This window comes from Aquarana catesbeiana, linkage group LG12 (assembly GCF_042186555.1).
Source record: "Aquarana catesbeiana isolate 2022-GZ linkage group LG12, ASM4218655v1, whole genome shotgun sequence".
In the NCBI taxonomy this organism is placed as follows: domain Eukaryota; kingdom Metazoa; phylum Chordata; class Amphibia; order Anura; family Ranidae; genus Aquarana; species Aquarana catesbeiana.
Genome location: NC_133335.1, coordinates 43,187,400 through 43,213,297, shown reverse-complemented (window position 1 = coordinate 43,213,297; position 25,898 = coordinate 43,187,400). Strand labels below are relative to the sequence as shown.

At 43.5% G+C, this 25,898-nt stretch overlaps 1 protein-coding gene across 1 annotated transcript in view; it reads right to left on the bottom strand.

Moving 5' to 3' along the window:
• Nucleotides 1-25,898, bottom strand: part of NSF (N-ethylmaleimide sensitive factor, vesicle fusing ATPase) — a 131,727-nt gene that overhangs the window by 65,859 nt on the left and 39,970 nt on the right. The window contains exons 2-4 of the mRNA XM_073607653.1: nt 16,316-16,401; nt 8,336-8,435; nt 5,502-5,541 (exon numbers count right to left, since the gene is read on the bottom strand). Coding sequence (XP_073463754.1) covers nt 5,502-5,541; nt 8,336-8,435; nt 16,316-16,401 — 226 coding nt within the window. The remainder of the gene's footprint in view (nt 1-5,501; nt 5,542-8,335; nt 8,436-16,315; nt 16,402-25,898) is intronic.

Here is a 25,898-nt window from a genome sequence, read left to right as displayed (position 1 = left end):
CACAGGTACCTATCATTTGGAAGCTCTATAGGTTCTTTTTACATAAAGAATTTCATACTAAATAAAAATATAGAGGAGTTATGTGTCCATTTCATTTTATACCCAGTGCTTCATTTATTTTCCTTGAAAGGCATCTATAATAGGAGACAATTAAATCAAAAAGAAAATACAAAAACCCATTTGGAAATTACAATCACCTTGCACGCGGTCTTCCGGCACTGGGCAAGAGTTTTTAGTAAAACCATCTGTTACCCACAAAAGCTCTGCAAACAGACTCCACATGGGCACTGCCATCTGTTTTGAAGGCAGCAAAGAGTTACAACTATAAGCACAATGTAATCTGTTTGGAGAGAGGACAGATTGATGTGCTTCAAAGGAAAGCCCAGAGTTCAGCTCATCAGCTGATTGCACACAGTTCTGCAGATTAGAAATTATCTCTGAACAACCCTGAGTGTCCCCTATTCATGCGACAACGCTTCACTTTCCAGGGGAATTAAATCACCTGAGCATTCATATTAAGTATGATCACACAGAAAACACTTCATAGTATTGTTTATACATTTTTTCCTAATTATGCAAATGATCAGAGAACATTTTTTATTTGAATCTATTAGTAACACCCATCTTATTCCCTTTAATTATTATCTTTGGGAATTGTAGAAACTGGGTTGGAACTAATGCAATAAAAGCTTCCATAGCAACAATGGCATCCAGAGGCAACACAGCCCTGGGTAAGGGATTCCTTCATTCATCACACATTTTCCTGTACAAACACCTCTATGGACTCTAAAAGCATAGGCAGGCAGCCCCTGTGGTGTTGCATGCTTTAGTGATGCTGCTTGCTGTTTATTCATGCCTGAAGCTCGCACAGACTCCATACGTTTTTAAGATTAGTGACAAACTGCTCAGGAGGTGGTCATGAACAGGGTGGATCCTGCACCCAGACTGTGGCATTGACGTATCTGCAGGGAGACAGATGGATAGACAGGCAGGAAGTCCAGTTTGTTTAGGACTCTGGGTTCTGGCCAGTCTGGAGAGTGGATGAGCTTCCCTTGCCATCATTACTCCACTCTGTGTATGGTAGGTAGCTGTAGGGCCGCTGATTAGGGGGAAGCACCTAACCTCCTATATGGGGCCCAGGTCCCATAAGTTCAACAGGGGGGACCAGAGTAGCAGGAATGGGCAGTTACTGGAACCTTTCCCCCTCCCTGTGTTTACAATGCTTCAGTTTGTGAATGAACAAGAAGCCTTTGTACAGAGCACTTCCTGTTCATTCACTCTGCAGTGTGTATATATATATATATATATATATATATATATATATATATATATATATATTTTAGGGGTGCAACAGATTGTCACCGATCCTTGATCCGAACGGGTCAACCTGTTCGCATCGGCACACCATGCGCTCCGGCCTCAGCCTTAGGAAAGGCCGCGGCTTCGGCCTAGCTCCGGAGCAGCGGCCATCTTGGAACACCCGGCAGCGGCCTAGGTGAGCGGCGCTCTGACATCATCATCACCCGCCTCAACTGCAAGCAAGCAGACAATCGTTGGAGGTGATGTGGCTATTACAGTTCGGGAGATGTGGGGAGATGTTAGTTATTACAGTGGGGGAGATGACGTGGATATTACAGTGGGGGAAGATGACGTGTCTTGTTTTTTTTTTTTTGCTGATCCAAACCGTGAGTTTTTTGGTCCATTGCACCCCTAATTTATATATTTTTTATATATATATATATATATATATATATATATATATATATATATATATATATATATATATATATATATATATATATATGTATATATATTAGGGCTGGGAGATTTTCTTAAAAAAAAAAAATCTTCGATTCTCTTTAAAAAAAAAAAAAAAAAAACTCGATTCACGATTCGAATCGAGTTTTTTTTTTTTTTTTTAAACCGCACCGGTCCCGAGGCACTGCGGGCATGAGCTATGAGCTTTTAGGCGAGGCCGCGGCTTCAAACTAGTCTGCGGCATCCGGCCGTAGCTGCGGACTAGGCCGAAGCCGCAGCCTCGCCTAAAAACTCATGCCCGCAGCGCCCCGGGACCAGCGCGGTGAAAAAAAAAAAAAATCTTAAAACATCGATTTGCTTAAATTTTGAATCGATTTGACCTCTCAACTCGATTCAAGATTTAAATCGATTTTTTTCCCAGCCCTAATATATATATATATATATATATATATATATATATATATATATATACATATATACATACACACACATACATACACTGGTATTCCCCATGCACTGAGAAGCAGGGACAGCAGCCACAAACTTACTCCCCCTGTGGATGTGCCGCTCTGGGTCAGAAGAAGGTGGTAAGAAACATCACCCCAATTGCCACAGGAGCCACGCTCGTGAGACTTAGGGGAACCAGTTCCAGGAAACATGTTACCCCCAGTCCAGAGGAAACACGAATACTGACATGGGGCCTGGAGGACCACCCTTTTATCTGGTGGGGGTTAACGTGTTTCCTGTGCTGGTAGGAGGAGCCCTAGGTCTTATGGCTGTCCTGGAAGACGCTTAGAGAAATTATAGTGGTGCAGCATTAAAAGGAAAGGTAATTTTAATACCATTAAAATACAATATGGCTTGTGTAGCAAATGTGTATGCTATATTTTATTTTTTATAGCATATGAGATAGATAGAGACAGATAGAGAGATATAAGATAGATATATTTTTTGTGCAAAACTGTGGTTCTTCAATCACCTACACACTACTCTCAGCAAACCTCCATGCTGTACAATACCCAGAAGGGAGCAACTTCTTTCGTTCATAAACGAATCACAAATGTTCCCCTACCTTTTGCTAACAGGCTAATAAAATATCAACGTTTAGCCAGGGGAGCGGGGGCACCACAGAGGAGTTATATATAGCACACACAGAGGGATTCTTAATTCTCCAGTGCCTTAATTATTCAGGCATGGCCTTCTGGTTCTGTCAGGCAAAGAGCAGAATAAATGTGGGGAAGGCAGGAAACAACCAATTAATTTACATCATTTTGTGTCACATTAATGGGGGCGTGAAGATGACCTAAATGCCATCTAAATGTTCTATACACAAATACAGATCCTTTATCTAAAATTATAAAGCTACAACCAAAAAAAAAAAAAAACACCCAGCAAAAAATGTATAATCCGCAATTAAAGATAATGTTTAAAAGTAAAACCAGGCAACTCAAACTGAACAAAAATGATAAAAAAAATAAAATAAGCAGAGATTACCTGATTAACTTTAGTAAAAACCCATGTAACTAAAAAAAATCCATAACAGAGATACAATGATATTATATGGAAATTAGAGGTGCACAGAATGGAAATTTTGCTGCTGAAATGCAGGATGCAATTGGCTGAAAAGCGAAACCGAAAATGACAGTTTTAAAAAAAGAATTATATTTTTAAATATAATTGTATTATATTCGACTTTTTAATTAATATCATGAGTTTAAATAAATATGAATTTATTGTCGGCCATTATTGGCACCTATAGTGCAAGAAAAGCAAGAAAAATGTATCCCCTAAATTCTATGTATGTCTTCACACCGGTCCGTTGCGCTTCCGTTGTGGTGTTAAAAATCTTGCTTGCTGCAACATTGGTAAGTTAAGCCCTCGTTCACATCAAATCGCATGACAAGTCGCAGCCTATTGCCGGCAATGGCACCGTTCCAATCGGTGCACCGCCGAATTTGACACGCCACATCGATTTGCAAAAGTAGTTCCTGTGCTACTTTTGTCGATTTCGGCTGCAACTTCAATAGGCATCTATGCATGAAGCCGCACAGATGTCTTTCAAGTAGCACCTGAAAATCGCTCTGATCTGCTACTTTAGCACGTTTTGAAAGTAGCATCAATTTGAACCAGGGCAAAAAAAAAAAAAAAAAAAAAAATGCACCATGATGCACCAACCTGTTTGAAATGCATTGAAAACACAGCAAAAACATATAAATAATGCATCCGTGTGACATTTTTGAGTCATGTGAAGCGTTTTTGAGTCATGTAACCTATGAAAAACAAACCATAAGCACAGTAAAATCATGGTAAAACTGCTGTGAATTTACAGCAAAATTGCCACGAATTCGCTGTAAAACTGGCACGAATTTGCTGCAAAATCGCATACGTTTTCGGCACCATTGTTGGCGCCTTCGTCTCTTATCGGCAAAATGGCGAGAACACTATTTTCGCCAGATATGTTTCAGTGGCATCTCTAATAAAAATTTGAATATTTCTGAAAAAAAAAAAAGTAATTATACTGTGCCTCTCAACTCTCAACACCTCCTAATTTGCCCTAAAATGTCAGAGGATGCCTTGAAGAGCAAAAGTGGAGTTCAGGAGAAGGGAGGACTGGAGGAAGCTTGAATTTCAGGAAAATACATATGATTCCTACAAAACTGCAGCTGCCTAAATTCCCACATCTATGAATTATAAAAACATGCATTTTTCATTGAAGACCTTTTCCAACCCATGTGGGTGTTAATACAAAAAAACAAAAACAAAAAAAAAACCTACCTGCATTTTTTTGGGCAACACACCACTCATACAGATGTAAGATTGCACTAAAGTGCAGGTGTGGTAAATTTTACTTAGGCTCATTTAATTGGGTCCTGTCCATAACACTCGGACTCTTGATTGCATTGGAGGGCACACCCCTCCTGGATACTTGTCCAACATTGGTCTGTCTGTACTTCGTTAAACTTTTGAGTAAGAACTTATTGAAAGACATTTTTTTTTTTTTTCCTTAGGCTGGGTTCACTCTGGTGCGATGCAGGAACCACCGCGATTCCTGTGCGGGCTTCCGCATCGCATCCGACTCACAGGCAGTTCACACTGCTCTCTGCGGACCGCTAAGAATGTCAATATAAAGTTAATGACACCCCCAAATCCGTTCGCAGAACGCAGTGCGAACTGTGGAATGGGATGGAATCTAATCCCATGCGATCCAATTCCAGTGCGGAAAAAGGGTCCTGCACCATTTTATTTTGGTCTGACTGCAATGTGATTTCAGCCATACAGACTGTATGGCTGAATTTTCACTGCACAGACATCACATTTGGTGTGCACAGGCTTGTCTGGCATCCCACCAGTGTAAACCCAACCTTAGTGTTAAAATTCAGCCGAAAGGTAACCACTGCTTATGCCTCTTTAAATGAATGCTCATGCTGAATTGCTAAGGCCTGTGACCGATTACTCTGATCCGAAGAGAAACCTGGGCTTATTTAATCTCTAAATATTCGACTTCTTGCAGACCAAAATCACTCTTATTAGAACCACACAAAAAAATGTCACTTTGTCATTTCAAAACATCAACCCAACAAGTCATAGAACAGAAGTGAGAAGTACTTCTCGGGGGGGGGGGGCAGAGTATTTGAAGTCCTTGTTCAACAACACTTGCCTTCATTGTGTGTGGTTAACAAGTATTTATAAACCATGCACATTTCTAATACTCAAAAGAGAAAAGAAATTATTAATGATCTTACCTTCTACGTCCTGACCAATGGAGAGTCCGGCCCATTTTCTCTAAAATAAATAAGGCAAAATTAGGTTTAAGTACGTCATCCAAACCTGTGAGTACAATAATAGATGTATCCAATTATATAAATTGTAGAAATATAAAGTTTAACCTACAGCTGGCATAGCAGTCCATCCAAGGGAAAATCCATTAAAATAGCTCTCTATTAATGTGGAATTGAAGTTCCACTGTAAGAAACAGATCAGACAGGCTTTTATTGCAGAAGAGACTTGTTCTATCTCTTCTGTTCTCTGGTGCTGTAAACTAAGCTGCGCATGTGCAGTTCAGCTTACAGTGCCGGGATAACTATCTCCTGCACATGTGCAGGAGTGACATCACCCCCCCAACAGCCAATGAAGAGGCCGAAGACTGCTGCCCAGAAAAAGATGTGGGTGCCGGGGAGGTAGTTGGATAGGGAAGTATTCACCCTTTCGTTACGCTTTAAATAACAGTCATATACAATATATATATATATATATATATATATATATATATATATATATATATATATATATATATATATATATATATATATATACTGTGCTGTGTCCTCCCTTTAAAACAGAACACAAATAAGAGTTTTTAAAACTATGTACAGAATAATAAACCAGGTTTACAAAGCATTTAGGGAAACCTGTGCTAAGGAAAATATGCACAGGCTGTCATTGCCGACTTTGGCTTCAGAAGATGCTGGCTGTCATTCAGATCCTCCGGCTTCAGTTCTTTGAATCATTAACATGAAACCAAAATCAAGAACACAGGGACATGACCTCAAACTAACTGAAGGAAAGTTCAAAACTAATTTTATAAAAGTATTTTACTGAAAGGGTAGTTGATGCTTGAAATAAACTTCCAGTAGAGGTAGTGAGATGGTCAACAGTAAATGGCTTCAGACATTCTTGGGACATACACAGCTATACTCAGACAAAAAAGTTAAAAGAAAAAAAAAAAGAAAAAAAAAGGGCAGACTCGATGGACTACTCAATCCTTTTCTGCTGTCACTGTTTCTATGTAACAAAGAACAAGTACCTAAAAAAGGAATTCTGACTTTGCTTGCCATATTTGCATTTCGAGTCAGTGACTTGAATTGGACTGTAGTGACTGGATCAACATGACAGCCAGGCAATAAGCATTTTCAAAAAGTCAGCAATGGCAGCTCCCACATTTCTCCTAAAAGGGACTTGATAAACACACGGCGTTGTTCGGCTGAATCGGGGAGCACATGACCTTACAATAGGACAGTCCCTGCACCAACAGAATGCCCAGGTCGCCCCTCCCCCAGCCCAAAAGGCTGGTGTCCATGGCCAAGATATTGAAAAACACAGGAAGGAAAGACTTCTCTGTGGGCGATTCCTTAGCCAGCAGGACAGGGAAACACTTATCTTCAAACAAATCTGTGTGACACAGGTCCTGGAACACCTCTGGGGTGCAGGGACTGTTGTCAGGTAGCTGCAACCGATCAGGCAGAAAAATGAAGAGACTTTGGGGGAACCAGTAGCACAAACATGACGAAACCTACAGAAGTAAGGTAAGAAGAACACTCTATTATTCCTCCCTTAGGCAAAACAAGCAGCACCCCCTTGCAGTGGGAATAGGAACCAAACCTCAAGAGTACCATTTTCTTCATTCCTGGAGTTCAGCTTTAAGCTGATTCTTAAAGTGATTGTAAAGTCTTGTTTTTTTTTTCTCTCATAAAAATAACAAACATGTTATACTTGCTTGCTCTGGTGCACTGGATTTGCACAGAGTAGCCCAGATCCTCCTCTTCTCGGTTCCCTCTTTGGCGCTCCTGGCCCCTCCCTTTTCAGTGCCCCCATAGCAAGCAGCATGCTATGGGGGCACCCAAGCCGAGTCACAGCTCCCTGTGTCCAGACATGGAGCTCCGTCCCGGGCCCGCCGCCCCTCTCTCCCCTGATTGGCCAGCTAACTTTGATTGACAGCAGTGGTAGCCAATGGCGCCACTGCTGTATCTCAGCCAATCAGGAAGGAGAATCTTGGACAGAGAGGGACCTCAGATAAGTATTAGGGGGGCTGCTGCACACAGAAGGCTTTTTATCCTAATGCATAGAATGCATTAAGATAAAAAACCTGCTTTTACAAACCCTTTAAGCCGGCCATAGACTCATCAAAATTCGGCTAGTTCAGCAGGTACCAGACAAATTTCCATCCATCTATGGGCAGGCTGGTGGTACTGAACTCAATCAATCCATCGACTTCATCGAAACCAACCTGTGGGGTTCTTTTGTTTGATCACCACTGGAGGCTATAGCCCCCAGCAGTGATTTTTGTATTTACACAACCCAGTGTAAAAGGAGAAAAAATTGCATAATATATGGCTGGCCTTACATTGTAAGGTATATGAAAAAAATATTAGAGATTTCCTTCGAAAACAAATGGCAAGTCAAGAACACTGCTTCTTCCTCCACTATCTGACATGGCTAAATTGCTCTACATACCGAATTCCTCTAGACCAGGGATATGCAATTAGCAGACCTCCAGCTGTTGCAAAACTACAAGTCCCATCATGCCTCTGCCTCTGGGTGTCATGCTTGTGGCTGTCAGAGTTTTGCTATGCCTCGTGGGACTTGTAGTTCTGCAACAGCTGGAGATCCACTAATTGCATATCCCTGCACTAGACTATAAAATGTACATAGGCAACACTTAAATGCCCACATATTTTGTACCTGGATTTGCTCTGAATGTGTTACTTTACAATTGGAATTCTATTACTTCCAGTGCTACATGGAAATCAGTAGCAATAACAAATAATCACAGGGCAGCAGTAACAAAACAGACACTTACTTGGGGGAGACTGAAAGCAATAGTTCCCGGCACCACTGTGTGGTGGGTCTTAACGGTGAAGATGTAGCGATGGTTTGGTGAAGTCCTCACGCTCACATGCCTGGTTAGAAGAATTAAAGTTGTGTATGTTAACACAGATTCAAACAGAAGTTAGTGTTTGTTACCACAGCATTTCATATTCCTGATATGTGCCTGCTGTACCATGTACTTTTATGAGAAAGCATCCTGTTCTCTTTGTATTGCTTCCTTTGTGTGAAATCCCTGGTGTTCCTGGCAGTCCCTCTGCTTTTCTATTAAAAACTGACCACACTAAGCCGGAGAACACACTGTGGTCAGTTCTCTAGCTCTGCTGGGAACTCAGCCTGCTGTCCTCCAATGATCAGACTTGTCCTGATACGCCCCCGCTGCACAGCCATTCACTGAGAATCTCAGTATACTGCTGCTTCTCCTTCCCCCAGCTTTTATGCAGCTGAGAACAGAGGGTACGTGATAACTTATAAGAAAAAGAAAAAAAAAGGCATTTATAATGTTTTTTTTTTTTATATCTATACACTATAATGTTTTGTCTTTCATTTCAGTTTTAGGCCCCTTTCACACGGGGCGGATCCTCTGGATGGACTCCCCTAGCTCAATGGGGGATCGCTTTATTGAGTCGGCAGGTGACGGGGGACAGGCCCGTCAGAGTCCCGCTGTTCTCTGCGGGGAGATCGAATGAAAATGGACAGCCTATCCATTTTCATCCCATCTGATCTGTATCACCATCCGTCTGTTTTCAGCGGATCTCATCGGATCAGATGGCAGGCAGGTGTCAGTGGACACATCTCCACTGACATCCGCCTGCCCATAGAAGTCAATGGGTGGCCCGCTCGGATCCGCCTGAAAAATGGACAAACTGAATGGGTTGTTTTACAAGGTAACCGTTTACCATCACTTTAAAATTTTAGGACTTATTTATCGAAGAGTCTGAATGAACATCTTTTCTTGTTGGTCATAACAACCAAACAGATCCTCTCCCATATTGCACTGGCATAAACAAACATCTGATTGTCAATGAAAAAAAAATGTACTTCTTTCAATAACATAGCATAACAGGAAAACTAAAAATACATGGTTTTCTTCCCTTTTTCACACCTCCGACTATTGGGATGCTGCAGAAGAGTGGCTGCACACGCCTCTAATTTTATTATATTCTTTTAGGTGAATCCTATAAAAGAGTTTGCCACAAAAAAATAGGATTTTTATAACAGCTTACCTGTAAAATCCTTTTCTTGGAGTACATCATGGGACACAGAGCCTTAAGTAATAACTTAATGGGTATATAGGCCACCTTCAGGTGATGGACACTGGTATGCACAATCCAGGAAGTTCACTACCCTATATAACCCCTCCTCCTTCCAGGAGCACATCAGTTTTTGTAGCAAAGCAATATACTTAAATGCCAAAAGAGGGGAGGGACCTCTGTGTCCCATGATGTACTCCAAGAAAAGGATTTTACAGGTAAGCTGTAATAAAAATCCTATTTTCTTTATTGTACATCATGGGACACAGAGCCTTAAGCAATAACTTAATGGGATTTTCCATAGCAATGCTATTTGAGGGGAGGGAGACACAACCCGCAGGGTACTCCCAGACTTGAGGACCTATACTACATGACAGTGGATTTCAACGCTGCCTGTCCTTTCTTAGGACCCTCTGGCAGAATAAATAAGACATCAGTCTTACGAATCTGAGCAGTTGTCTTTAAATAGATTTTCACTGCTCTCGCCACATCAAGACAATGTAGTGACTTTTCTTCCCTGGAACATGGTTTTGGAAAAAACGATGGCAGGACAATATCTTGGTTCAGGTGAAAACCTGAGACCACTTTTGGCAAAAAGTCTGGACATGGGCATAACACCACTCTGTCCTCATAAATAATCAAGTGCGGCTCTTTACAAGAAAGAGCAGCCAATTGCAAACCCCTCCTTGCTGAGGATATAGCAACCAAGAACACCAGCTTCCTTGTCAGAAGGACTAAGGGAATATGTTGTATAGGTTCAAATAGCTGTTTTTGTTACACTGACAAAACTCAGTTCAAGTCCCAAGGGTTCAAAGGAGGTCTGACTGGCGGATTAAGCCGCATCACCCCTTGCATAAAACCCCGGACTAAAGAATGTGTAGCAAGTGGTCTTTGAAATAAGACCGATAAGCTGAGACTTGGCCTTTAATAGTACTCAAGGCCAATTTCATCTCTACCCCCAATTGTAGAAAGGCGAGAATTCTGCCTATGATATATCGCCGAGGGTGCCAACCCTTGGATTCACACCAGGAAACATAAGCCCTCCAGACTCTATAATATATAGTCCTGGAAGCTGGCTTCCTTGCATTAATCAAGGTAGAGATAACTGACCCGGAAAGCCCACGTTTCTTCAGAATGTGGTTTTCAATAGCCAAGCCGTTAAATTTAAAGACCGTAAGGTAGGATGGAATATCCGCCCCTGTGAGAGTGGGTCTGGCAGTAGTGGGAGGGACCATGGACCCTCCACTGCCATCTTTACAATTTCTGCATAACATGACCTTCTGGGCCATGCTGGTGCTACCAGAATTACCAGCTTTCTTTCCAGCTTGATCCTGCAAGGAAGTCGAGGCAGCAATTGAATAGGAGGAAATGAGTAGATCAGTGAGAACTGATCCCAAGGGGTCACCAACGCATCTGTTCTGCACCTGAGTGGATCCTTTGTTCTGGATACAAAGTTGACTAACTTCATGTTGAATCTGAACGCTATAAGATCTACATCTGGAGTCCCCAATCTTTGGCAAATAGCCCAAAATATGTTGGGGTGAAGAGACCATTCCCCCTGGAATAACTGCTGGCGACTCAAGTAGTCTGCCTGCCAATTCTCTACTCCCGGAATGAAGACTGCCGATAAGCACGGAACATTCCTTTCTGCCCAAGTTAGAATATGGTTCACCTCTCTCTGCGCTGAGAGACTGTTGGTGCCCCCTTAGTGATTGATATAGACCACAGCTGTGGCACTGTCGGATTGGATCCTGAAAGGACAATCCTGTAACCTGGAAGTCCAGGCCTTTAGAGCCAGAAGCACTGCCCAAATCTCTAGGATATTGATGGGCAAGGTACTTTCGGCTCTTGACCACTGTCCCTGGACAGTTGTCCTTCCTATTACTGCTCCCCAGCCTGAAAGGCTGGCATCTGTCGTTACCACTTTCCAGATGACTGGTCTGAAGGATTTTCCTTTCAGCAGATTCTGGGTTAGTAACCACCAACTGAGGCTTTGGGACACCCTTGGGGACAGCCGCATTGGCAAGTCTAAAGCTTGAATTGTTTTGTTCCAAGTAGACAGGATACTGTTTTGCAACAGTCTTGAATGGAACTGGGCATAGGGAACCACATCGAATGAAGCCACCATCTCTCCTAGCAACCTCATGCAAAGGCGAATGGAGGGGTCGCCTTTTGACCTGACCATCCGCACCAGCTCTCTTATGGAGTTGATCTTTGCCTGAGGCAAGAACACCTTTTTCTGGGCTGTGTCTATGATCAGACCCAAGTACTCCAGCCTTTTTATCAGTTTTAAGAAAGATTTTTCTAGGTTGAGAATCCAACCCAAACTTTCCAGGTAGCTGGTTGTAATGCGCACGCTTTGCTCTAAACGAGCCACCGACTGGTCTATTAGCAATAGATCTAAGTACACCAAGACTGTTATGCCTTGTGCCCTTAACCTGGCTGGAGGTGAGGCTAGGACTTTTGTAAACACCCAGGGTGCTGTAGCTAGCCCGAAGGGCAGGGCTACAAACTGGAAATGCTGCTGTTTTACCTCGAACCACAGAAACCTTTGGTGAGCGGGAAATAAAGGAACATGCAAATATGCATCCCTGATGTCGATAGATGCCAGAAGTTCTTCTCCTAGTAGGATAGAAACCACTGACCTGATCATCTCCATGCAAAAGGAGTGGATCTTCAGGAACTGATTTAGATTCTTTAGATCTAGAATGGGTCTGACATCTACATTTGGTTTTGGTACTGTGAAGAGGTTTGAATAAAACCCCAAACCTTGCTCTTCTGTGGAGATCTGCATGATCACCCCCTGAGCCATTAATTGGTCTAGTGCCCGAAACAGAGATTGCCTTTTCTCTGGATCTTTGGGAACGTTTGACCTCAGAAAACGAGACAGTGGAAAGTCCTGAAATTCCAGCTTGTGCCCCAGAGTTACCGTGGAGATAACCCATCTGTCCTGAATTTCCTCTTGCCAGACTTCTGAAAACTGCAGAATTCTTCACTCCACCCTGGGGAGGGGGGGGGCCTCTTCATGATGAGGCTTTAGGAATCTGCTTTGCAGGGTTCCACTCCCTTGGACCTTTAAAAAGCACCCCGCCAGAAAAAGCTTTTAGGTAATGTGGCATGACCAAAGTCCTGGGTCCCGGAGTCCAGCCCTGCAAAAAGAGGCGTTACAGGCAAAACCTTGTGCTTCGTATACGAGGCACGGGTACCATCCACTTTGGCCTCAGTGGCACTTTGGATGGATCCGGTCTGTTGGAGGCTATTTAAATCCAGCATGGATACCTCCTGGAGCTCCTCAGAGCACATCTTCACTCGTGACCAACACCTTAGACACTGGCAAAAAAACTGATGTGCTTCTGGAAGGAGGAGGGGGTTATATAGGGAGTGAACTTCCTGGATTGGGTATACCCGTGTCCATCACCTGAAGGTGCCTATATACCCATTAAGTTATTACTTAAGGCTCTGTGTCCCATGATGCATGATAAAGAAAGAATGTTTTTCCTGAAACTGCAGTCAAGTCCCATGGCTAGATTACACGAGTAGAGTACTTAGTGGAGCTGTGGTTTTAAGGTAAATCAGGCTTAAAATCTAAAAGTCAGAACCATCCCAACTCTGTACTCTTTAACCTAATTTTTCTACTGCCCCTCCCCCACTGTGCTTACCAACGTTACTCAATGAAATGCCAGTTGCTGCTAGGTAGGGTAAGGGAGAACATGATGCATCCCACAATCCAGCACTTGGGGGTCTGAGCGGCCAATCTTTGGTGCGGGAGTGCTGTGAGGCTCTGTTGAACTAAATCAGGGGTAGGCAACCTTAAGGGGGAGATCTACCTGAACACCATGGAAGAAGTCAGAGATCACTGGGCACAGTGTCGCTATCTCACACCTGATTTAAACCTGTGATTGCTATGCTATCATGTTGCAATCACTTGCATTGCATCGCATCGCATCATGGGTTTACATCAAGTGGTGAGAAGGCAACATATCGCCTCCTCACCACCTGTCAAAAAAACACACTCAGAACGCTTTTCAGGGGAACAGTGGTGTGTATGAGCCCTTAGTTGCATTCGGCATTGGCACCCTTAGTGCTCGTTCACACGTAAAGTTGGGAGGTGGTAATACCCTGCGGTTAAGTCATGGTTTTAACACCCCCAATCCCTACCTCCTTTAGCTGCTGAGGCAGGAATTAAGCCCCCTGTTACTTTTTGTGGGTGCTGCTGCCTGCCAATTGCTACCCATTCAAGTAAATGGGGCCACTCTGCAAGTGCCCTGCACAACTGCATGCTTCTGCAGGGTCCAAGGGGTTAAAGCAGGTGGTGAGAAAGCAACACAACACTGCCTGCTTTAACCCTTTGTTTGCTGTACTGCACAAGGTTTCATGGCACTTGCAGAGTGGCCTCATTTACTTGAACAGGTCATGCTTGGCAGGTGCTATACCCACCAACCATGACAGGGCGTATAGCTTCTGCTGCGGTTGCGACATGTGTCCATCCTTGGCTACTGTCTTAACTATGGGGTTTTACCATCCCCCAAACAGAAGGTGTAAATGAACCCTTACTGTTCTGGGCCCCCTATAAGGTTGCTTTCACACTGACATGCTGCATTTTATCTGCACCGCGGGTGCAGCGCAATGTATCTGCAACTTTCCTGGGTAAGCTCTGCCGTAAACTTTTATTATATCCTGCAGGTGTGGTACACTTTCTGAAAGCGCATCAAAACTCCTGCATTCAGAAAATGCACCAAACCCCAGGATATAATAGAAGTCTATGGGTAAGCTCAGCAAACCCCTGCACTAGCCCATGGTGTGAGTAAACCACAGCACATTAGTGTGAAAGCAGCCCTATACTATTATGCCCAGTGTATTGCTTCACACTGACCTGAAGAGCTTTTCTTTCCTACTGCTGGCACTACTCTGGAGACCGCTAGCCGGGATAAGAGATGGAGTGTAGTTGGTATTATCCGTATGGGACAGGAGCCAGCACTACAGAGGAGGCATCGGCTTATGCGGCTCCTTGCTCCCTACTACAGCTCCAACTTTACAAGTATTCCCTCTGCATTGCACTCGGTTTGATGCTCTGGGATGTTAGGTCAGCAAGCCCAGACCGCGATCTAAAAGTCACCTGGCCGAGATCTACTGGTTGCTGACCCCCGTACTAAAGTGTGCAATTTCTGACAATATTGGGTAATTGGCAATTGGTATTGGCAGACAATTGATGGCAGCAATGTGGTCGTAAAAGCAGCAGGGTTGCTTATCACACACAAGGTGTTGGTTTGGCTTTTAATTTTTACAAGTTTGCTTTAATGATTCTGATTGGGCAAGAATATATATGTATGTTTTGGCTCTTTAAAAATGCAAGCAAAGAAATATATTTGTTGCAGGAGAGGCAATATTTTGGTATTCTTTTTTTAATATACTTTCTGTGTCCCACTGAGGAGACCTGCCTTTACTCCCTCTACTAAAGGCACAACGGGAAGTGAAAGGAAATCTCTGCAAAGTGAGGAAAATCCCTTCTTAGACAGCTGTCACAGGAATCAGGGTCTCTATTGAAAGATTTCTCCACACGTTTTACCTCACTTTCAGTCCAGCAACAGTTGCCAATGTAACAGAGGACATGCGCTGCAAGAAACTGTCAGGTCACCTAAGGCCAGGTGACAGATGCACACCGCTGGGGTCAGGAGCGCACTGCTAAGCTTGTGGACCCTTCGGAGTGCTGCGGATGGAGCTCTGGGTGGTTCAGGAAAGCACCTACACCTGAGCATCGACATGGATCGAACAGGGAGCTAGAGCATAAGATTCCCCAGGGAGCGGAGTCTAAGAGCCAGCAGGTTTTCACCAGAGCCTCTGATGGTGAGAATGGACTTTGCTGCAGAGGACTTCAGGTCACGGCCCCCAGGGTCTCCCAGCTCACGGCAGGCTCTGGTGGATGGAGAGGAAGCAGCAGTGCAGGGCAACAAGGAATAGTCAGAAGGACAAGCCAAGGGTCGGGGTAACAAGCAGACAGGGATGTTCAGGAGAACACGTTAGAGGTCGGAGTAACAAGCAGACAGGAATAGTCAGGCGAAGACGCCAAAGGTCGGGGTAACAAGCAGACAGGAATAGTCATAACAAGCCAAAGTCGATGCAGGAAATCAAACGTAGAGCACACGGCAAGAACCACACGGGGAGCCTAAACACACTATTGATCGGGCAAGGCTGGCTTGCAGTGCACAGTGTTAAATAGTGATTCCGGTTAGAGGCTTGGGTGGAGCCATGCTGAGAGAGGATTACTTAAACATGCAGGTGTTTTAGGCATCTGATACACTACAGAGAAATGTTGCATATTTTTCTGTCCCGGTGGGCCTATTATTTAATTTCAATAAACCGTGTACACTGTTTTATTGTAAGATTATTTTTCCTCAAGTGGGACTTGATCCTTCTGTGTACAATAGTGGGAGGTGAAAGTTGGATGGTTTGGAGATCTAATATCCAAGTAAAGGCCAGTGGTTTCACATACACTTTTGACTCATATGAAGTCAATATAGTTTGTTGTTTTAGAGTGTTTCTTTCCCCACCTTGTTGGTGACATTGGATGCCCCTCTATTGCTTGAGTAATGTACTTCTTTTTGATACCATCTGCATTTGATGACCGGGCCATACTAGGGCACAGCAGCTTGTGTCATACATTTTTAAAACTTCCTTATTTGTGAATATACTTTATTACTTACAGTCCAGTCTGGAAATCCTTTTCATTAACCACTGCACAATTGGAAAGGGAGAGTTCGTCCGTAGGACACCGCGCTGCTTGCATACTCTGTAGGCAACAAATATAGATCTTGTTAATCATAGTGCAACAATACAATAATAATAATTATCTGCTCTGGAGGTAGATACATCATCTAAATCTTTCTAAATCTTGGGCATGGGGAATATTTTTCTTGTTTTACCTTTCTAGACAATAGCCTATGTTTAACTCAACTGTAAAAATAAATGTAGCTTGGCAACAAAAAGGATATAAAAAAAAAAAAAAAAAAAAAACAGAACAAAGAACTACACTTTACAGCGACACACAGCAAACAATACAATTTCAGTCCTTGAATAACCCAAATCTGCAGAAGACTGAGCCCAAAAGGCTTGACTGCATTATACTGTCTTTACACAAAGGTTTGGCACAACAGGGTTTCATACAAGGGAATGAAGGGGTGATGCAGTCAGCCAGCTGATGTCAACCTGTGCCACCACTTCCACATGCAGTTGTTGACTCAGAGTAGTAGGGAATTAAAGCTCATGTCTAGAAAAACACACACACACAAAAAAAAAAAAATATTAATAAATAAAACACACACAAAACCAAAAATCCTCACGCGCTAAACCATGGATCATAGCAGGAAAGTCAAATCAATGGTAAATGATCAACAGAACATGACCCAGTGCAACTGACAGAAGACATCTGAAAATGTAGCCAACAACAGACTGGAAGATAATCAGCACTCAATGGGTTAATGGAGAAGATTGTCAAGTCAGAGGGGCCCAAAGTAGATAAAAATGGATTCATTAATTCTTTGCAAGTACAAACACATGGAAAAGTACCAATTCAAGGTGAAAAATGATGCTGAGCCTACGACACCACTGCAGGTCTCCATGGCAGTGAGGAGCCAACGACATCCAATTTGCCAGCAGTGGGGCATGGTGGGTGCCAATAACCGTGCTATCCCAGATGGAGGCCAAAGGAAAGTGTGTGGGGGATCCACTTGCTGCAGGTGAAACAGCGAGCCAACACAGAGCTAAAGCTGCTGCGGACCGCGGGATGTGGTATGGCCGTTAACAGCCTGAATGAGCATGCCGCTGCAATGGCTAGTTGGTAGGGCTGGGAGATTTTCTCCAAAAAAAATTGCGATTTTTAAAAAACAAACTCGATTCACGATTCGAATTGAGTTTTTTTTTTTTTTTTTGGACACCGCGCCGGTCCTGAGGAGCTGCGGGCAGGAGTTTTTAGTCGAGAGCGCAGCTTTGGCCTAGTCCGCGGTATCCGACCTCGCAGACTAGGCCGAAGCCAAGGCCTCGCCTTAAAACTCCTGCCCGCAGCTCCTCAGGACCGGCGCAGTGTCAGCGCCGGTCCTGGTGGGGAAAAAAAAAATAGATTTTCTGAAATTTTGAATCGATTTGACCTCTCAACTCGATTCAAGATTAAAATCGATTTTTTGACCAGCCCTACTAGTTGGTTGCCGTGACTACGCGTTTCACGCGCATGCGCTTTATCAGCTTTGATAAATACAGTTTGTCTGACCCTCCGCTCATTACCTATACATGCTTCTAGAAACCTCACTGATAGCAAGTACTCAACTCTGAAAATGATACGGATTGTAGAGACAACATACCAGTTACATTTTTCTTTTTATCATAAAGATGCACTTATTAAGTTTCCATTGCTGCTCTCTGAAAATAAACGCACATTTCTATATATAGACAATTCTCTCCTATTGAGTGCCCTGACACTTCATCTTCTCATTGATGTGGCAGAAAACTGCTGAAGTCTGCTCTTTCTATATTCTGGAAGAGAGACTGGCGTCAGTGACCATCACCAAGGATAATCAAAGAGAAGAGAATAAAAACTCTACAATGACAACTGTATTAATAAAAAAAAAAAAAAACACAACAATGCTAAAAGCATAGTGCTGTGGCCGTAGTAACCCACCAGAATCCATCTTATCCTGGTCTGGCCTAAGTAAGTTTTTTCTGATTAAGGGATACGGCACTTTGTGCAGTTTTTTGAGGAAGCCCATAAACATCGATTAACCACTTCCTGCCCGGCCTGTAGCAGAATGACGGCTGGGCACGGGCTTCATTGTTCTGAGTGGAAGTCATATGAAGACCTTCAGAACAAGCCCAGGGGCGCGCAGCATGGCGATCGGTGGTGCGGTGCGTCCCTTGGACACACCTTATCTTCAATCACGTTCTTTACCATGTGATCAGCTGTGTCCAATCGAAACTGATCACAGTGCAAACAGGACGTGCCGGTTATCGCCATTCCTCTCCTCACGCTGACATCGAATGAGGCAAGGAGAGCCGATAAGCGGCTTTCCTCACAGGGAGATCTGCACCGATAATCAGTGCAGCCCCATCAGTGCTGCCTATTAGTGCCCATCCATGCTGCCTATTAGAGCCTCCTCATCAGTGCCCTTAAGTGAAAGAGAAAAATTACTTAAAGTGATTGTAAGTGATTGTAAAATCTCGTTTTTTTTCCCTATAAAAATAACAATAACAAAAAAGGTTATACTTACCTGCTCTCTTGCAGTGGATTTGTACAGAGTAGCCCGGATCCTCCTCTTCTCGGATCCCTCTTCTGTGATCCTGGCCCCTCCCACCTGTTGAGTGTCCCCACAGCAAGCAGCTTGCTATGGGGGCACCCAAGCCACGTCACAGCTCCCTGTGTCCATTCAGACATGCAGTCCTGACCTGGCCCCGCCCCCTCTCTCTCCTGATTGGCTAGCTGACTTTGATGGACAGCAGCGGGAGCTAGTGGAGTCGCTGCTGTGTCTCAACCAATTAGGGAGGGAGAATCTTGGATGGCTGAGACACTCGTGGACATCGCTGGACAGAGAGGGACCTCAGGTAAGTATGAGGGGGGCTGCTGCACACAGAAGGCTTTTTATCCTAATGCACAAAATGCATTAAGATAAAAAACCTTCTGCCTTTACAACTCCTTTAAATTTACAATATTTTAATAACAGAATTTTTTTTTTTTTTTTGTACATTTCGGTCTTTTTTAGTTTTATTTAGCAAAAACCCAGTGGTAATCAAATACTTCCAAAATAAAGCTCTAATTGTGGGAACAAAATGGTAAAATCTTACTTTGGGTACAGCGTTGCACGACCACGCAATTGTCATTCAAAGTGCGAAAACTGGCCTGGGCAGGAAGCGTGATTAAGGACTATCAGTCCATTCAGATTTATGTTGTCTGGTAATGCTCATGTTATTGCACATTGCCACAGTATACTGTAATGTTTGAAGGGATTAGAAGAGGGGGAGGTGTTCTGAAGTCCAGAGCGAGCAGCCCAGGGTGACAACGCATCTCCTCTATAGATGCAGTACAGAGGGAGTGTTCTCAGTTAGGGCTAGAACTTGCTATGTGTTGCAGGTTTTGCAATCCAGACACCCCTACCAGGCACAGCAGTCGGATCTTTTTCCTCCATTGCAATAAGGGTTTTAGGAAGAGCATTTGGTCAAAAACACAAGTGAAGCCAAGCTCCAGCTAATACTTTACAAGCAGTTACAGCAAACAGTTTTTCTCCTTTTGGGATAGGGTTTTACAAGAATAAAAATAAAAATCTGATCATTGTAAGCACCCCTGTCAGGTTAAATGGTGGGATATTTATTATAGCAAAAAGTAAAAAATAATGCGTTTTTTTCCAAAATTGTCACTATTTTTTTGTTTATAGCGCAAAAAATAAAAACCGCAGAGGTGATCAAATACCACCAAAAATTTGTGGGAAAGAAAGGACGTCAATTCTGTTTGAGAGCCACGTCACACGACTGCGCAATTGTCAGTTAAAGTGACACAGTACCGAATCGCTAAAAGTGCTCTGGTCTTTGGCCAGCCAAGTGGTCCGGGGCTTAAGTGGTTAAAGCAAATTTAGAGCATTTTCTGATTTCAGCGTATTTACAGGCCTTCCTCGGTAGCAAAATCCACAACTACAGCCTGCTGTTCCAGAAAATCAATGTATGAAATTGGTTGTGCGACAAAGCTTTCAGCATCTATTTTATTTTTTAATTTTTTTTGTAGAGGGAATTTCAGAGCAGCTCCCACCACCATCTGATTACACGAAAACTAAAGAGACCTTTAAATCTTTTCAGCCTCCACACGTCTGAACAGAACGTCTATCCTTGGCACCAATCATTCAAATCCCAATGACATTTCCGTCATCTCACTCGGCTCTTGCCAGCCCCCAGCGTTTCTCCGTCAAGACGATCGCTAGCCGTTATTCTGCACAAACGTGCCGTTTATTCGGTGATGTATTGATTTCTCTTCCAGAAATGGCTTCACGCTGCTAATCTTAGAAACTCTGGCATGGATTGAAGAGAAGGAAAACACACATGAAGGTCTAACATAGCTTAGATGTAGAAATTATCAACGGCCAGAGCAGATGGGTTAAAAAAATGTCCCCAAATACACCAATCTGCCTTTCTTTCTACCCATGTCAAAGCCCAAATTCCCACGTCATTCCTGATCTTTTACTGCCAGGATTAAGTGTGATTAAATGTATACAGAATAGAAGACGATTAGGAACCTATGTTGTACACCAGCGAGCAGTTATTGTAATACAGAACTGGTAGGTGGTGATAGTGACGGTCACGTGCCTAAAGGGTTAAACCGAGGTCCCAATCAGAAACACAGGTCACATCATCGGCTTGTTGGACACTGAGGGAATGAAATCCCCAAGGCTTTAGATACATTTCTGTAATCGGCTGACCGATTAAGACCATAAGCTTGTCAAAGTGGACGCCATATCCCTCCATCTCTTCTACTGAAGGTATATAGCCCCGTTATAAGACATACTGGGAGTATGTGACATAGTATATGTCATAGTGACACATGTCATAGTAGGTTTCATAGTGACGCAGTAATATAATTGAATGTACAATTCCCAAATGATCTGGGTAAATGTAAAACATATGCTCACATTAAGAGCTGGATGGATCACACAAAGGCAGGCAGCCAATACAGCTCAAAAAAGCTGAACTTTGGGCACAATGGTAACTATACAATCAAAAAAAAAAAAAAAAAAATATTATATATATATATATATATATATATATATATATATATATATATATATATATATATATATATATATATATATATATATATACACACACACACACACACACACACACATATATATATACACTCACCACCGGCCACTTTATTAGGTACACCTGTTCAATTGCTTGGTAACACAAATTGCTAATCAGCCAATCATATGGCAGTAACTCAATGCATTTAGGCATCTAGACGTGTGGAAGACGACTTGCTGAAGTTAAAACCGAGCATCAGAATGGGGAAGAAAGGGGATTTAAAGCGGAGTTCCGCCCGCCCCATACTGTAGCTGCTGACTTTTAACATTAGGACACTTACCTGTCCTGGAGTCCAGCGATGTCGGCATCACAGCCGATGTTTGCTTTGGCTGGTCGGGTGCTGCCGCCGCCATCGGAGGTGGGTGAACACCGCAGTGTAGCCTTTCCGTTTCATGGCCGGGTCCCTACTGCGCATGTGCAAAGTGCGCTGCGCTCTCTCACTGGCCCGGCAGAAGGGGAGGGGGGCCAAGCTGCTGACGCAATTCGCTGCGGCCCGGTCTCCCGGAAGAGGGGACCGAGTACCTGTAAAAAACAGGTACCCGCTCCCCCTCCCCCCGAAAAGGTGCCAAATGTAGGCACCAGAAGGGGGGGGGGGGGGATCGGACAAGGGGAAGTTCCACTTTTGGGTGTAACTCCGCTTTAGGTGACTTTGAACGTGACTTGGTTGTTGGTGCCAGATGGGCTGCTCTGAGTATTTCAAAAACTGCTGATCTACTGGGATTTTCAAGCACAACCATCTCTCGGGTTTACAGAGAATGGTCTGAAAAAGAGAAAATATCCAGTGAGCTGCTGTTGTGTGGACGAAAATGCCTTGTTGATGTCAGAGAAGAAAGGGCAGACTGGTTCAAAATGATAGAAAGGCAACAGTAAATCAAATAATCACTCGTTACAACCAAGATATGCAGAATACCATCTCAGAAAGCACAACATTGAAACAGATGGGCTACAGCAGCAGCAGACCAGACCGGGTGCCACTCCCGTCAGCTAAGAACAGGAAACTGAGGCTACAATTCGCAGAGGCTCACCAAACTTGGACAATAGAAGATTGGAAAAACATTGCCTGGTCTAATGAGTCTTAATTTTAGCTGCTACATTCAAAATGGTGGGGTCAGAATTTGGCATAAAAAACATGAAAGTATAGATTCATCCTGTCCTGTATTAATGGTTCAGGCTGGTGGTGGTGTAATGGTGGGGGGGATATTTTCTTGGCACACTTTGGGCCCCTTAATACCAATTCAGCATTGTTTAAACACCACGGCCTACCTGAGTATTGTCGCTGCCCATGTCCATCCCTTTATGACTACAGTGTCCACATCTTCTGATGGCTCCTTCCAGCAGGATAATGCTCCATGTCACAAAGATCAAATCATCTCACCACTGGTTTCTTGAACATGACAATGAGGTCCCTGTACTCCAATGGCCTCCACAGTCACCAGAGCTCAATCCAATATACCCAAATACCTTTGGGATGTGGTGGAATGGGAGATTCACATTATGGATGTGCAGCCGACACATCTGCAGCAACTGTGTGATGCCATCATGTCACTATGGACCAAAATCTCTGAGGAATGTTTCCAGCATCTTGTTGAATCTATGCCATGAAGAATGAAGGCCGTTCTGAAGACAAAAGGGGGTCCAACCCGGTACAAGCAAGGTGTACCTAATAAAGTGGTCGGTGGATGTATGTGGACTATATCAGCTGCCACAGGATCTGTAATTTTAGTAGCCAGTCTTATACAGTACACCAGACACACTAGGTAGATAGGAGAACCAGTTCCTTGAATTTACACTGCAATACAGCAACACAGCCTGGTCCAGCACACCCCTCATCCTGTGATAGGGCATTGCTCTCACCTTATAGCGACAGTCTTTAAACCTTAAAAACAATTCCCTGAAAAACAAGAAGTATTATACTTACCTCTATGGTGGCCCCAAACCACAGATCTATACTCCGTTGTGGTTTTATAATCTTCACCAGAATCTTCAGCATCCAACACTTCTGTGAAGGTCGAATACCTGTGTCCCCCGCTGAGTTCTAAGATAGGTCCAAAGCTTTATTTAACGATCACATCATAACAAATGAAGCAACATTTCAGAGGCACAAATGTCTGATGGAAGGGGTCCTGCATGGCTCCGAAACGTGGCTTAAAGCGGAGGGCCGCCACCCCCGCTGCAGAAATTAAAACCCAGCAGATACACATACAGCAGCTGCTGGCTTTTAATAATAGGACACTTACCTGTCCTGGAGTCCAGTGATGTCGGCACCGCAGCTGATGTTTCCATCAACTGTCGGGTGCTGCCACCTCCATTGTGTGTATAGGAACCCGGCAGTGTAGTCTTACAGCTTCATGCTGGGAACCCTACTGCGCATGCGCGAGGCCCCGCTCCTCTCTCCTACTGGCCCGGCGGCCGGGGAAGGAGGAGGGAGCCGAGCGGTGACATCAACAGCCGAGGCTGTGGCTCCTGGAAGTGGGAACAGGATATGGGTCAAAGACAGGTATCCGCCCCCCCACCCCTCCCCGAAAGGTGCCAAATGTGGCACCGGGGGAGGGGGAAGGAGACAATTGAGCGGAAGTTCCACTTTTGGGTGGAACTCCACTTAAGGTGATTATGAGGTGATCACTAAAGCTTTGGACCCATTCTGGATATCCGTCGTGTGCTGGTGACATACTTTGAATGTCTTTGGTTTCCAGCCGGTGGTAGACACACAGCATCCATCTACATTCACAGTCATTATGGAGGAACGTGTGTTGGGAATAGTGTGTTTATTTTTGTCCCTGCTGAGTTCTGTACTTCCATCCTTCAGCCCCTATGTCACTACACAACACCACAATTCATTACTAACTTTGACCACACAGAAATTAAGGTTATTTCAAGGAAGGAAGTTGCACTATGCCAACACTGGAAATACACAGGAAGCGCTTGAACTTTTTGCTGTCTGTACTTATCAGAAGAATGAAAAACTGTACAACTCAGTTTGCATTAAAGCAGAAATCCTAGGCTCTAAGCCTAAAACTGCTCTCATAATCTCTCCCCTGCCCTTCTAACTCCTACAACCCCTGGCAAAAATGATGGAATCACCAGTCCCTGAGGATGTTCCTTCAGTTGTTTATTGTTGTAGAAAAAAAGCAGATCACAGACATGGCCAAAAACTAAAGGCATTTCAAATGGCAACTTTCTGGCTTTAAGAAACACCAAAAGAAATCAAGAAAAATAATTGTGGTGGCCAGTAACAGTTAGATTTATAGAACAAGCACAGGGAATAAATTATGGAATCATGAAAAACAAACAAACAAAATAACACTCCAACACATCACTAGTACACCTCTGGCTTTTATAACTGCTTGCAGTCTCTGAGGCATTGACTTAATGAGTGATAAACAGTACTCTTCATCAATCTGGCTCCAGCCTTCTCTGACTGCTGTTGCCAAATCATCTTTGCAGGTTGGAGCCTTGTCATGGACCATTTTCTTTAACTTCCACCACAGATTTTCAACTGGATTGAGATCCGGACTGTTTGCAGGCCATAACATTGACCTTATGTGTCTTTCTTCAAGGAATTTTTTCACAGTTTTTGCTCTATGGCAAGATGCATTATCATCTTGATAAATGATTTCATCATCCCCAAACATCCTTTCAATAAATGGGATAAGAAAAGTGTCCAAAGTTTCAATGTAAACCTGTGCATTTATTGAAGATTTAATGACAGCCATCCCCCAGTGCCTTTACCTGACATGCAGCCCCATATCATAATTGACTGTGGAAATTTGCATATTTTCTTCAGACAGTCGTCTGCATAAATCTCATTGGAACGGCACCAAACAAAAGTTCCAGCATCATCACCCTGCCCAAAGCAGATTGGAGATTCATCACTGAATATGACTTTCATCCAATCATCCACAGTCCACGATTGCCTTTCCTTAGCCCATTGTAACCTTGTATTTTTGTGTTTAGGTGTTAGAGATGGCTTTCTTTTAGCTTTTCTGTATGTAAATCCCATTTCCTTTAGGCAGTTTTTTACAGCTCGGTCACAGATGTTGACTCCAGTTTCCTCCCATTTGTTCCTCATTTGTTTTGTTGTACATTTTCTGTTTTCAAGGCATATTGCTTTAAGTTTTCTGTCTTGACGCTTTGATGTCTTCCTTGGTCTACCAGTATGCTTGCCTTTAACCACCTTCCCATGTTGTTTGTATTTGGCCCATGTTTTAGACACAGCCGACTGTGAACAACCAACATCTTGTGCAACACTGCGTGATGATTTACCCTCTTTACCTACATACAAGCAGATTTAATCTGATGCAGGTGTTAGTGTTTGTAATGAAAATTTACCACCCTGTTGAAGGAAGAGGCTTATACTTGCCCATTCTGAGGATGCTCCAGTCCGGTTACGTGATTTGCCCAGTGGCTGGCTTCAGGGGAGAGGAGGGAGTACCAACTGATGGAATGCCTGGGCAG